This window comes from Chenopodium quinoa, unplaced genomic scaffold (genome assembly GCF_001683475.1).
Source record: "Chenopodium quinoa cultivar QQ74 unplaced genomic scaffold, ASM168347v1, whole genome shotgun sequence".
Taxonomy (NCBI): Eukaryota; Viridiplantae; Streptophyta; class Magnoliopsida; order Caryophyllales; family Amaranthaceae; genus Chenopodium; species Chenopodium quinoa.
This window is the reverse complement of record NW_018745684.1, coordinates 8127521-8140511: the sequence shown is the minus strand read 5'-3', so window position 1 is coordinate 8140511 and position 12991 is coordinate 8127521. Positions and strand designations below refer to the sequence as shown.

Here is a 12991-nt window from a genome sequence, read left to right as displayed (position 1 = left end):
ATAAATACAAATAGCTTAATGCATATATAAATATAAGTATTAAACGCTAAAAATGAAAATAATCAAAATAAGTATTATAATTTGTATTATATTTTAACAATTACATAAATAAGTGGGTACCCGGAACCGGAACTGGTACCCAGTGGTTCCAATTCCAATTCTTAAATTTTAGGACTCGATTGAACTAATTCCAATTCTGATTTCGAATTTTAGAACCCAGTTCTAACTAGTTTCGGGTCTGGTTCCTAAAATTTTGACCGAATACCGGATTTTCTCACCCCTATATATATACAACAACCCCAGACCCGCTGGGCAACACTCTTCCTAAGATCCCGTACGGATGTACCTGCTCTTGTTGTGCGCATATTGCTCGTCGGTACACGTCCATGTTAGCATGAGGCATGGATTGCACTCACTTGGGCACGAACGTGCCCTACCTAACACATACATGCCTGACTGGTCTTTTCCTTTAACTTGTTTACTGCCTCTCTTTTCTTCATTGAGACATTCATGTCATGGGCAACATAGACGTGTCATACTGAATTTTTTTTCTTCTTGACCTTAACCTCAATCATCAAGCTTTGTGAAGGTTCGTGAGCCTTAATCAAGATGCGTATTTCCATAAAATCCGCAAAATAGCCTCATTTTCCCTGAAATATGCCAAAAATAACAAAGCTGCCCACAAAAGCATCATACAATCACAATTAAACAAAAATCAAGTTATATTAAGCCAAGAACAACTAAACTAGACTTGAAACTAATAAAAAGACCCTAAAAACATGTATAATATACGACTTATCATTATAATATTGTTATTTGTGTGTTTTTAAAGGCATGCAACCTTATTTATAATCTTATACTTCCTCTGTTTTCTTTTAAATGTAACACATCTTTTTGAGACGCTTTTTTAGGAGTTGATCAGAGTAGGCAAACGAGCGAATTTAACAAAATAATTTTAACACTATAATTAGAAAAGAGTTAGTTACTACGTGTATAAATTATATTGATTAATTTTTCCGTTTACATTGTTTAATCTCTTCCTCAAAGTGCGTGCCGAAGAGGTGTATTGCATTTAAAAGAAAACAGAGAAATTACCTCATTTATACTCCTAAATTTGTCATGCTTAATGAGTCATAATTGTCAATCTAGTTACCAACATAAACTAATCATTTGAATCTTTATCTGAATTCATTTTCATATTATCTTTTGGAATTTTTCTACGCAATTAAATAGTTAACTTTACGACATGCTTTATTGTAAGGAGGGTAACTCGTTGTATCTCTCCCTTGGCTCTCGAGCCCTTTGAAAGCTCGGGGCTTATGTTTATTTAGGATTTAAATTCCTTATTGTTTGGGAGACATGGATTAGAGAGGAGACAGGAAGTTACCCTTTCTTAATTGAATTAAATTGAGAGTCTCTAACAATTTTAAGGAAGAAACTAACCTTCCCCAAAGTAGTGTGTGAGGGAGGTTTAGCACGAAGCATGAGTTTTGCCTTTAACCCCTTAAAGAATTTCCCATTCAAAGGTTTATTATAACCAGAGATGGTTCGAGAGTGAGGGTTCTAGAAAGTCGTTCTTTGAAGCGATCATCCTTACTTGCCCTAATACAGCCTCTACTAGCTCTTCTTATTCATCACAATATAATCACTAGGCAAATTTGTCCAATATGATGCCTAATTACTAAGTTAAATCATTTTATTTAAAATAAGGTCCACAAAAGATTACATTGCAATGAATGTTTTCATTTTTGTGTAGCCAAATTCATGAAAAGAACAAAAATAAACAAAATTTGCTTGACCTCTAAAGTGATAAAACAATTTATTAATTCTTATCTAGTCTTAATGAAAAAGAAATACTTGGTGGGTCGGATTAATTAAAAGATTTTTTTGTAAATAACCACCCATAAGAACACTTTTTGTTGAACTAACCACCAGTTTTTTTTACGAAATTAAAAAGTACCATTTATTTAAGTCAAAACTAGTAGATTTCACCACCCTTCTCCAATTCCGGCTAGTTTTCCGATTTAGTCCGGCCAGTTTTCCGTCTTACGGGCCCACAAAATGTAAAATCAAAATTAAATTTAAAAAAAAAAACGAAACCCACCTCGCCACCTCCAGTAAGTGGCAGCTTTGCCACCTCCGACACCCCCTCGCTTGCACCGTTCTCGGTTCCGGCACCCCTCCCTTCCCCGTCCCGTTTCCAGCAATCCCCTCCCTTCCCTAGAAAATTTGAATTTGATTAAACCAACAAATTAAAACCCTAAAAAACATAAAATTAAATTTCAAAAAAATAACAAATTGAAGAATGCAACCTTGAAATGAGTAAAGGAAGCGGCGACGTGGGTGGGGTTTCGTGAGGAAGCGACGACATGGGGTTTCATGGAAATGGGTGGGGTTTGGTGGGGTTTCGCAAACAAGGGTTGGGGCTTGGTGGGGTTCGCCGACAAGAGTAATGGCTTGTTGGGGTAGGGGTGATCCGGTAGGTTGCTGATTTGGGTGGGGTGGTAAGAGATGGGGGAGGCGGTGGCTGCTAGGGACTGGGGTTAGGGGGAATTTTTTTTATTTTTTTTTTAAATTTTGATTTATTTTAATTTTTTTAATTTTTTTTCTATTTTTGACCAATCACGTGGTGACACGTATACCCTAAGTCGGAAAACTAGCCGAAATTGGAGAAGGGTGATGAAATCTACTGATTTTGACTTTAATAGGTGGTATATTTTTTTAATTTCGGAAAAAACAGATGATTATTTAATTTCGGAAAAACAAGTTTAGATCCGTAATGAATTAAAATTGTGTGTTACACGTTTTAGGCCTAATTAAAAAAGCAAATCAGGCTTTAAAAAGATTTGTTCTAAAAAAAGGTTTCAAAACACTTTATATAATATTCTGTAATCTATAAACACTCTAACTTTCATCTAGCCTGAAAAGCTAGTTTTTGTCTCACCATTGCACATCCGTTTGGGACATGGGACCAAAACTAGGTGCTTACAATTTTATACTAATCAACTTTAATAGTTAAAAACTTTGAACTAAAACTCGTGTAATTTTCTTCCAAGTTGATTTCTAAAACGAACTATTATTGACAATTTTTTTCTACCCCGATGTGTTATCATGACAATAAATAATCAAGATCATTGCGACTATTATCTGGTAATGAAAGTTTTTTACTTTTAAATTAAGTGCTTTATAAATTTCACGTAAGGCACATGTGGTAATTCTCATAAGTGATTTGGTAAGTTTGTGCTCCCTTACACCACAATAATGCATACATTCTTGGAATGTTGGAACTTAGAACGGATAATTGAATTTGTGGTGGTAAATCCAACAATATACATGCGATATATTCATATATATGCTTCGCCCAATTTATTTATTAAGATGATGTTTCCTCTACCAGTCAAAAAACAGCTTAGAGGAAATAGTCTTCATTTGAAGAAAAACTTAAATGAATTGTCAATTGTCTAAATGCAATGGATATTGAATTCATCACAAATTTTCATATGTGATCAGCTATACCGTACTAGTAATTTATGGTGTTGCTATATTTTTTTTTTTAAAACAATAAATTGAGTAATAGGATTACTCCGTTACTATGATTATCAAATGGTGCAACCTTGACGAATATGGGTTATTTCAATGAAAAAAATGGATTTATTACTTTTTAAACAAGTGGAGTGATTTTTTTAATAGTCAAAATAGAAGAAAGATGGATGATACATTGATAACTCAAACGAAAAAATAAAGGGTTTATTTTATTTATTTTATTTATTTGTACATTAAATGGGGATTACTTTTATTCTATTGAAAATTCTATATTGTTACCCTTATAAATAAACGAGGTTAATCATATGAATAGTTTATTTTGAAAGATAACCATATGAATGAATAATGATTTCTCCTATAAATAAATGTGGCCGCACTATGTTGCTAGCTAAGTACAAGATTTTTTTAAAATTAATATCCTAGTCAGCTTGTCAGTATATCTATCCTACTTAACTAGCTCGGTAAAAAAACATTATTACATCTGTAATGATTTGATTTGCTATCTCATTTGATGTCTTTTACATATAAAGTGGATTCTCATTGTATGATTACAATTTTTAGGATTTAGAGTGATTCGTCCACCCCTATAAATACCACTTCCTATACCTAAAAAAATTCATCTATTCCATTTAAAACAGAATTAATAACACTTTCATACCAAAGCCTATCATCTCTCTATTTCAAAAAAATCTAGCTTTTTACTTTGCTGTAAAAATGGGTAGAAAGAAAGTGAAATTAGCATTCATAGAAAATGCCTCTTCTAGGAGAGTTTCACACACAAAACGATCACATGGGTTAGCGAAAAAGACTCAAGAAATGAGTGTATTATGTGACGTTGATGCTTGTGCTATCATATACGGAAAAGATGAGCAGGTTCCAGTGGTGTGGCCTTCGTCTGAAACCGAAGTAAGACGAATTATCAACAATTACAAAAGTAAATATGGGATAGGTCAATCATCGGAAAGGCAATTAGATCAACAACTATTGCTAAACCAAACTGTTAAGAAGACTCAAGAGAAGTTGGCAAGAATTCAAAGGAAGAATCGAGAGTTGCAAATGGAAAATATGGCCACCGATATAATGACTGGGAAATCTACACTTGATCAAGTCGCCCCGAACGATTTAGGCGACTTGATTTGGGTACTAGAGGATAGAATGAAGGCTATTAAGTATCGTATTTGTAATTGGGAAAATAATAGCAACAATCCTCATTTTCTAAACCCAAATGCTAACCATGGTGATGGGATGATGGAGGCTAGTACGTCAAGGAATTGTCATACTAGTGGATGATGCTGTGTTGTATGTTGTTTTTCTTCGTGGTTGTTTTTATCTCTTATATATATTATTGTAAGCATAAGATTCAAATAAAGAATTGGATTGATTTTACTATCTCCATTTTAAATTAATTTGCAACGTTTATTGTAAATAAATGGATACTACAAATTATTTAAAATAAATGTTTTTTTTTTCCTTTTTTACTTGTCATTTTTTTCTATCTCTATCCTCATCAAACTGTATTTTCTCTATCCATTAACCACTCACCAAAAAAAAAAAAAATTAAAAAAAAAATATATATATCTAGAAATTGGTGAATGTCAAATCGTTGCAAATCAATTGAAATAGAGGTAGCATATACATTATCATCCGTATAACTTAATGAAAGGCTACTGTGGATATGTATAATCGTTTATGTTATCTAAACACATTAATTCAACTTGTTGTAGACACCTAAAATGTCTCCCCAAATAAAGCTCGGCCCAATGACAAAAAAAACCACTGCCTAATTTGATCTGATTTGCATGTGTAATGGATTTAAGAGTTACATGAATAACTATCAAAGCCATTTTTCCTACTCCAATATTATTATATATCTAAGCTATATTAGCATTTTTAATAGCCCAAACCTTTTTATTAGCCCAAAATCCACAAATCTTAGCCTTATTCCCTTCCCCAATTAAAACTACCTAAAACCGAGTTGATCTGATTTTTTAGCCTTAAAATTTTTGAATGAAACTTATGAGGATGGATATCCCTCAAAATGAGATTTCCAATTATCTATCATAAGCCAAATTTCGATTTGAAGTGAAGGAGATATGAGCAAAATACTAAACTCGATCCAAAACCGACATGACACTATTTTTGTTATTTCTTAAAATATATGAATTTTTTTTAACTGATTCTAATTAGGTTGGAGATTATATTTGTAAATCTTTGCAATGATATATTATTTTTCTTATTTGTGTTCAGGGTCAAAAGTTATGATAAAATTAAAAGTTGCAAAACTGTTGTCCTACACAATGTGTTTCCCAAAATTTATGTTCTTAAAATTTTTAGTCTATAAATACCAACCAATATTTAGATATTCAAGGAGATGATTTCGATTACCCAATGACCAGATTTCAAACCCAAACAACCCAAAAGGCATAGACATAAGCTTCGACCTAGGTTCTATTTCTAATTCTATTCAAGTATTTCAATTCGAAGTCAACAAAAAAAAAAAAAAAAAAAAAAAAATCTGAAGGCTTTACCTCTGAAGGTAAAATCACGAGAGGACTTCAAGTTTACTAACTCTTTAATTTAATCTTTATTGTCTTTATCGAATTTTACAAACAACTTCTTCGTGATGTAGTATTGAAAGTTGTTTGTTCGAAGTGAGTAATTTAATTTTCTTAGTTTTATTTACTCTAATTACTTTTTTTTTTATTGCTTTAACTATTAGTATCATATATATTAGAATTATTTTAATTATTGCGCATACTAGGTTGCTTCCATAATTTAAAGTCACATGCTATTTATTTTCTCTACTTTGATTGTTTAAATTTAATGATCTCTATGTTATTGGTGAATCAAGACATGCATTTAAATTTCACACTAATAAGATAATTTTGGACAATTTGTTTAGAATCCCAATAATCTAGTTGTTTAACGAAGTAATTATTACAATTCATTAATTTTATGTGTGCATTGAATACTCAACGAACTTATATTAATAACTTAGTTTGAAGTAAATTGAAGTTATTGAACCTTCTTGTTTGTATGTCTTTTGATTGCAAATAAACTATTTCGCTTAAAATTGAGTAAAGGCAAATACGGGCGAAATCGTCTTCCGTATGTAATTTCCTACCATCATCCCCTCACCCTCCAATCGTGTTTGTAATACTCTGAAAATTCCCATCCTTTAAAATCTCCTTTCTATCCTTATAAAAGCCATAAAATTCAAAGATAACCAAAGTATTACTGCCACCGTGATAACTGAAAATTCAACTCGTACTCAAAAAGGGGTCAACGGTTCAATCGAGTATGGTAACAGTTAGTGAACTTACAAAATTTTTCTTGAAACAAAAGGGAACCGACATAAACTGGTTCATACACAGCGGAAACATTTGAACAATAAAAAAAAATAAGAACACCAAGCTTACGGAGGTTAGCTCAATTCAGAGCCTATGTCCTCTATACCCTAATTACTCTTACTAATCAATTTAGAAAAACAAAAGCAATTACAAATGCTATTCAAGATGTCAATTCACACTTAACCTCACAAATGCTACTCAATCACAAACTCAAGGTATCAATTCACAGTTAACCTCACAAATGCTACTCAATCCCTAACTCAAGGTGTCAATTCGCACTTAATCTCACACCCAACTCAAGGTGTCAATTCACACTTAAACTCAAAGTATCAATTCACACTTAACCGACCTCACAAGCACTCTCACTTGACCTCACAAATGCTACTCAATCACTAACTACCCCTTAGTGATTCAATTGCAAAAAATACTCAGATTCCCTTAGTAACTTTTTTATCCCTTAGTATCTTTCCTTATGGTGTACAGTTTTTGGTGTAGTTGTTCGTAAGAGAATTGTCGTAAGCTAGATCTATTCAATAATCATATCTTTAATGAAGGAAATCTTTTGCCCTAGAAACGATTTTTTGGTAAAGATTCATGGAGTATTGCAAAAAGTTATCAAATATTCAAATACTATCAAATGAATTGATGAAAGACATTCTATTGGCTGCAAGAATTGTTAGATATATAGTCTTTTCGAATTAGTTTTATATTCCAGCAATGTATGTGGGGAATGTACTAAAGAACAAGATTTATTCAATAATCATATCTTTAATGAAGGACATCTTTGTTTGATTCAATGTTTTTATTTATTTGTTAAAGTTAGATTTTATTTGTAGATGCCATATATATGAATATATTATTGAATTTATTATTTCCAAAAACAAATCATGCTAGAACAAAAAAAAAATATAACTTAAAAAAATTAATGAGTTGTCGTGCTCCATCCACAAAAACCGATTTTATTTGGGAGAGAATTGAATGTCATCTTATCCCTTGACTAATAACCCCCCCTCCCTTTCTCTCTCTTCTCTTCTCTTAATCAATGTAATTGTGATTACCTTTACCAGGGAAGATTTATGATTTGAATTATTAATTGGGGTATTAAATATTTGTGAGTCTGTAAGCATTTTAATTTGGTAAAATTGGCCTCAATAACACCTACTATAGGTTGGGTGCAAAGAATAGCACAACCTTGATTGGGTGCACTCTACATCACCAACTATTAAGTTTGGTGCAAAAAATGCCATAAATGACATCGGAGACCGAAGACTCTGCCATAAAAGTAGTGTATTTTTATTATCTTAACATTTTTAACCAATTTTTACCCTTTTTTAATTTTCTAGCTATAATTTATTTAGTTACTTTATTGTGATAGCGTGCTCCCTAATTACTTTTCTCTAACTTATTTTGCAATGACATTCATGATGATTTACAATGAATGGATTATATTTGGAAAAATAAAGTTTTCTAATGTCATATATATATAAATTGGAATCCCATGACACAAATTATAAGAATTCATCCAAACAATGCAACACATCAATTTCAACAAATCTTCATAACACCAATTGATACCCTAATTTCATTAAATTATGAAGAAAAAAAGGACAAATAACCAAAAGCATATATTCAGCATAGAGTTAGAAATTGAGTTTTCAAAATTTACCATAGTACAATTTAAAGAATGTCTTATGGTGAACCTAGGATAATATTAGTTTTGGTCTTCATTTACCTTGGTGTTCTTCAAGGAGTAGTATTAATTTTACTAATTAAGGGGTATTGGGTGAATTATAATAAAGGGGGCATGTCCTTAGTACTGTAAAGTATGATATAAGTCAGAGAAAATAAAAAATGGTGAAATTGGTTAAAAATATTAAATAATAAAAACTTCGGTCTTCGATGTCTTTTATGACATATTTTGCACCTAACTTAATAGTTTGTGATGTAGATTGCACCAGATCAAGGTTGTGCTATTCTTTACACTCAATCTATAGTTGGTGCTATTAAGGCTCAGACCCTTATTTAATATGCTATCAGAGTCAGATCCATGATATGGGACCCTAAATGGCTAAAGTTCACTGGGCAAAATTGAGTAGGTCCATGTAAAGGGGAGTGAAGAAGCACTCTAGCCCGAAAAATCATATGAGACAAAGTTAAAGGGGATCTTACATGTGAGGGGGGGAGGAGTTGAAGAATAAACCTCCCAAGTATCACCACATGTAAGTATCCCACATTATTGGTTGAAAAAGAGAGAGTTAATCACTTTATAAGGCTAAGGGGTTACTCATCCTATTGTCATATGGTTTATGGGATGGAACCTCATTTAGACTTGTGAAATGGACTTTCTCTCTCTCTTAGTTTGCGGGTGCGGCCCAGACCACGTATTTAACATGGTATCAGAGTTAGGTTCACGATATGGGACCCTAAATAGCTAAAGTTCACTGGGCCAAGAGTAGGTCCATGTGAGGGGGAGTGAAGAATCACTCTAACACAAAAAATCACATGAGACAAAGTTAAAAGGGTCATTACATGTGAGGGGGAGTGTTGAAAAATAGACCTCCCAGATATCACCACATGTAAGTGTCCCACATTGGTTGAAGAAGAGAGAGTTAATCACTTTATAAGGCTAAGGGTCGGGGCTATGTACTCCTTCTATTGTCATATGCTTGTGGGATGGAACCTCCTTTAGACTTTTAAAATGGACTCTCTCTCTCTTGATTTACGGGTGCGGCCCAAACCCGTATTTAACAATATGGATACAAAATATGTGTAATATGCTTCTAGGTAAGAGTTCTAGATATATCGGATATTATACTAGTATTTACTTTAGCTAACTCCCTAGGATCATCTCGTATATTCCAATAACAAGCAACTGTGTGTTACTCCCTCCGTTTCGCATTAGTTGCAACACTTTTCATTTTCGACCGTTTTATATTAGTTGCAATACTACTATATTTGAAAAGGACCCGCCATTATTTTATAATTTCTCTCTCCCACTAACCCCACTTTCACAAATATTTTATTATTTCTCTTTCCTACCAACCCCACCTATACTACTTTTTTTTTATTAAATCTATCTCTTACTAACAATACTTTATATTAGAAGTCTATAAGCCTAGTCTATAATTTTCTTAAACTATGAGTCAAGCCTACTGTTGCAACTAATGCGAAACGGAGGGAGTAACGTATCAATGTGTTAAGATTGTGAAATTTAGGTGCAAATTTCCGTTGTTCCACATTTGATGATTTATTTGTTCATGTATGAGTAGCATTACTTCAAATAATTTGTTTTTTCTCAATTTATCATTGTTACGAAATTATTTAGTAACACTTAATTCATGTAATGTTAGTTCAAGGTTTTATCCTTTCTTGGCATTTATACATACCACAAGCACATTTCTTTTACAAATCTAAATCATTGTGAAGATCTTCAAGTAAGGAATTCCTTTTTCTAATAAAGTGCCTTTAAATTTTTTTAGTTAAGATATATGCGGAGTTTCCTATTAATGGAATAATGTTCGTTCTCCCTTACAACACAAATATACAATGCATATATTCATGTAATCTAAGGAAGGAAAAATGAAGATGTGAAGTAATTCTAACCATGTACATGCTATATATATCCCTCAAATTCATCTCAGTGCCCCTAACCAAATTTTTTTCTAAAGTTATTATTTTTCTTTTAAGGTTATCAAGGAGTATTGATCAGACAAGATTTTCATTTGAGAAAAAAAAATTAGATTAATTGTCAATATATGGTTTCAATACAGAGGATATCGAATTCATAAACTCTAAGCTTTTATGTGGCCAGTCACACTAGCTATCAGTTGATGATGGTGCGGCCAATTCACATATAGAAGACAACAAACGGATTAATGGGGGTTAATGAGGTTATTGCGATTATCTAATTGTGTTACTAACTACTAAGAGGACTCCAATAGGAAATTCGATTTACTTTTATAAACAATTGGAATTATTTTTAATAGCCAAAATCAAATAAATAGAGTTATTTGAATGAACAAATGATGTTTTTTTTAATAATTTGATTGTACTATACTCGTATAATGAATTGGAGTTACCCTTACAGGTAAAATAATGTTACCTTTATAAACAAACGAGTTATTCATATGAATAAAAAAAAATGGTTACTTTTATAAATAAATATGGTCGAACTCCGTAACTAGCCGGCGACTTGTATTATTAAATTCATATCCTAGCCATCATGTCAATATATCAACCCTATTTAGAAAGCAAAAATCTATAACTAAACCTACGAAGATTCGATATCTCATTTGATGTCAATAAAATCCAATAGGATACACAAAAGTTGGCTCTCATTGTAGTGGCTCTCATTGTATGATTACATTTTTAAAGATTTTTTATGATTTACCCCTATAAATACCACTTCTTATACCTAAAGAAAATCAACCCCTCCATTTATTAAAAGTCATCCCACCTTCAAACCCTACTCCCTATTTCTTTTAACTTTTTTTATAAAAAAAACCTCTAGTCTTCATTGTAGAAATGAGTAGAAAGAATGTAAAATTATCAATCATAAAAGATGTCGCTTCTAGGAAATCTTCACTCACAAATCGATCTCATGGGTTACTAAAAAAGACTGAGGAAATGAGTGTGTTGTGTGACGTGGATGCTTGTGCTATCATATACGGAAAAGATGACCAAGTTCCATTGGTGTGGCCTTCATCTGAGACAGAAGTAAGACGAATTATCAATAATTACAAAAGTATGTCTCATGTAGGTCAATCGGAAAGGCAATTAGATCAACAATCATTATTAAAACAAACCGTACAGAAGAATGAAGAGAAGTTGGCTAGGATTCAAAGCAAGAATCGAGAGTTGCAAATGGAAAATATAATCACCGACATAATGACTGGCAGAGCTACACTCGAACAAGTCCCTCCCTGCGATTTGGACTATATGATTAGGGTGTTACAAGAAAGAATGAAGCTTGTTAAGAATCGGATTTCTAATTGGGAAAATAACATCAACAATCCTCCTTTTCAAAATTCAAATACTAATCGTGATGATAATCTAAAAATAAACTCTAGTCTTTGTCATGAAGATGGGGTGATGGAGGCTAGTACGTCAAGGAATAATCATACTAGTGAATGATTCTTTATTGGGTGTATCTTAGTTTGAGCCAATCCTCACAATCCCTATTTTGTTGTTGTTCTTACCTCTAGTAATTATGCAAGCCTGTGATTTAAATAAAGACTTGGATTGGTTTTATTTGATATTTTCTTCCAATTATTTATTATGAGGTTTAATGTAAGGCTATTAGAGATATTAATCACTTATGGTGTATCTTAAGACATTAAATCAACATGTTTATTAAATTCATACCTAATACTAGAAAAGAAAAGGAAAAAAAAAAAAAAAAAGGTTTTAGTCCCAATTAATGTAAAAGGGAAAAAGAAGGGTTTTTACAACCTTGTTTTAGTATAATTTGGAATATGATTATCTCATAAACTGCAAGAGTTATTATTTTGATCAACACAGTTTTAGCTAGTATTAATAGTGTCATACATCCTATTGTTCTTCAATACAAACTACATACCAAAGTATGTGCATCACAAATAAATTAAACACAATGGTGGTTGTTTTTCTTTAGGCAAATAATAATGGAAATGCGACTAGAAAAAAGAATATGATGGATAAACAATAAAATGTTATCTTGCCTAATAGGTTAGGAGGCTTAGAAATCATGGAGATTTTAGATTGAAATGATACTCTAAACCTGAAAAAGTTTAGAGCGAGGTTTCATACAAACCTTAAAAACATATAAAATGCGACTTTCCAAGGAAATGATGAAATCCTTCACTTTATGAGGTTTAAGGAGGGATATAAACCTTGTTTCAGAAGGAATTACATAGAAGATTTGGTTGCGGATAAAAAGTGAGTACAATATGTTATTATTAGGCTAGTTAGAGGTTTTCCTCTAGATTTTGTTAAAACATTATTCTTTGTATAATTAGAAAATGGAAAATAGCAGTGTTTGAATGATAAGAAGGTTAAACGAATTTTTGAGTTTAGTGGTGCACTAGTAATTTTGATGATAGAGCTCCAAAGTTTACACC

At 32.1% G+C, this 12991-nt stretch overlaps 2 protein-coding genes across 2 annotated transcripts; both read left to right on the top strand.

Annotated features, from left to right (window-relative positions):
* Positions 1-4257: 4257 nt before the first annotated feature.
* Positions 4258-4833, top strand: LOC110718026 (agamous-like MADS-box protein AGL80). Its single transcript, XM_021896828.1, has one exon. The coding sequence runs from the start codon at positions 4258-4260 to the stop codon at positions 4831-4833; it is 576 nt and encodes a 191-aa protein (XP_021752520.1).
* Positions 4834-11417: 6584 nt separating this feature from the next.
* LOC110718025 (agamous-like MADS-box protein AGL80) lies at positions 11418-12026 on the top strand. The gene has a single exon (XM_021896827.1). It carries the CDS (start codon positions 11418-11420, stop codon positions 12024-12026), a length of 609 nt encoding a protein of 202 aa, XP_021752519.1.
* Positions 12027-12991: the final 965 nt, after the last annotated feature.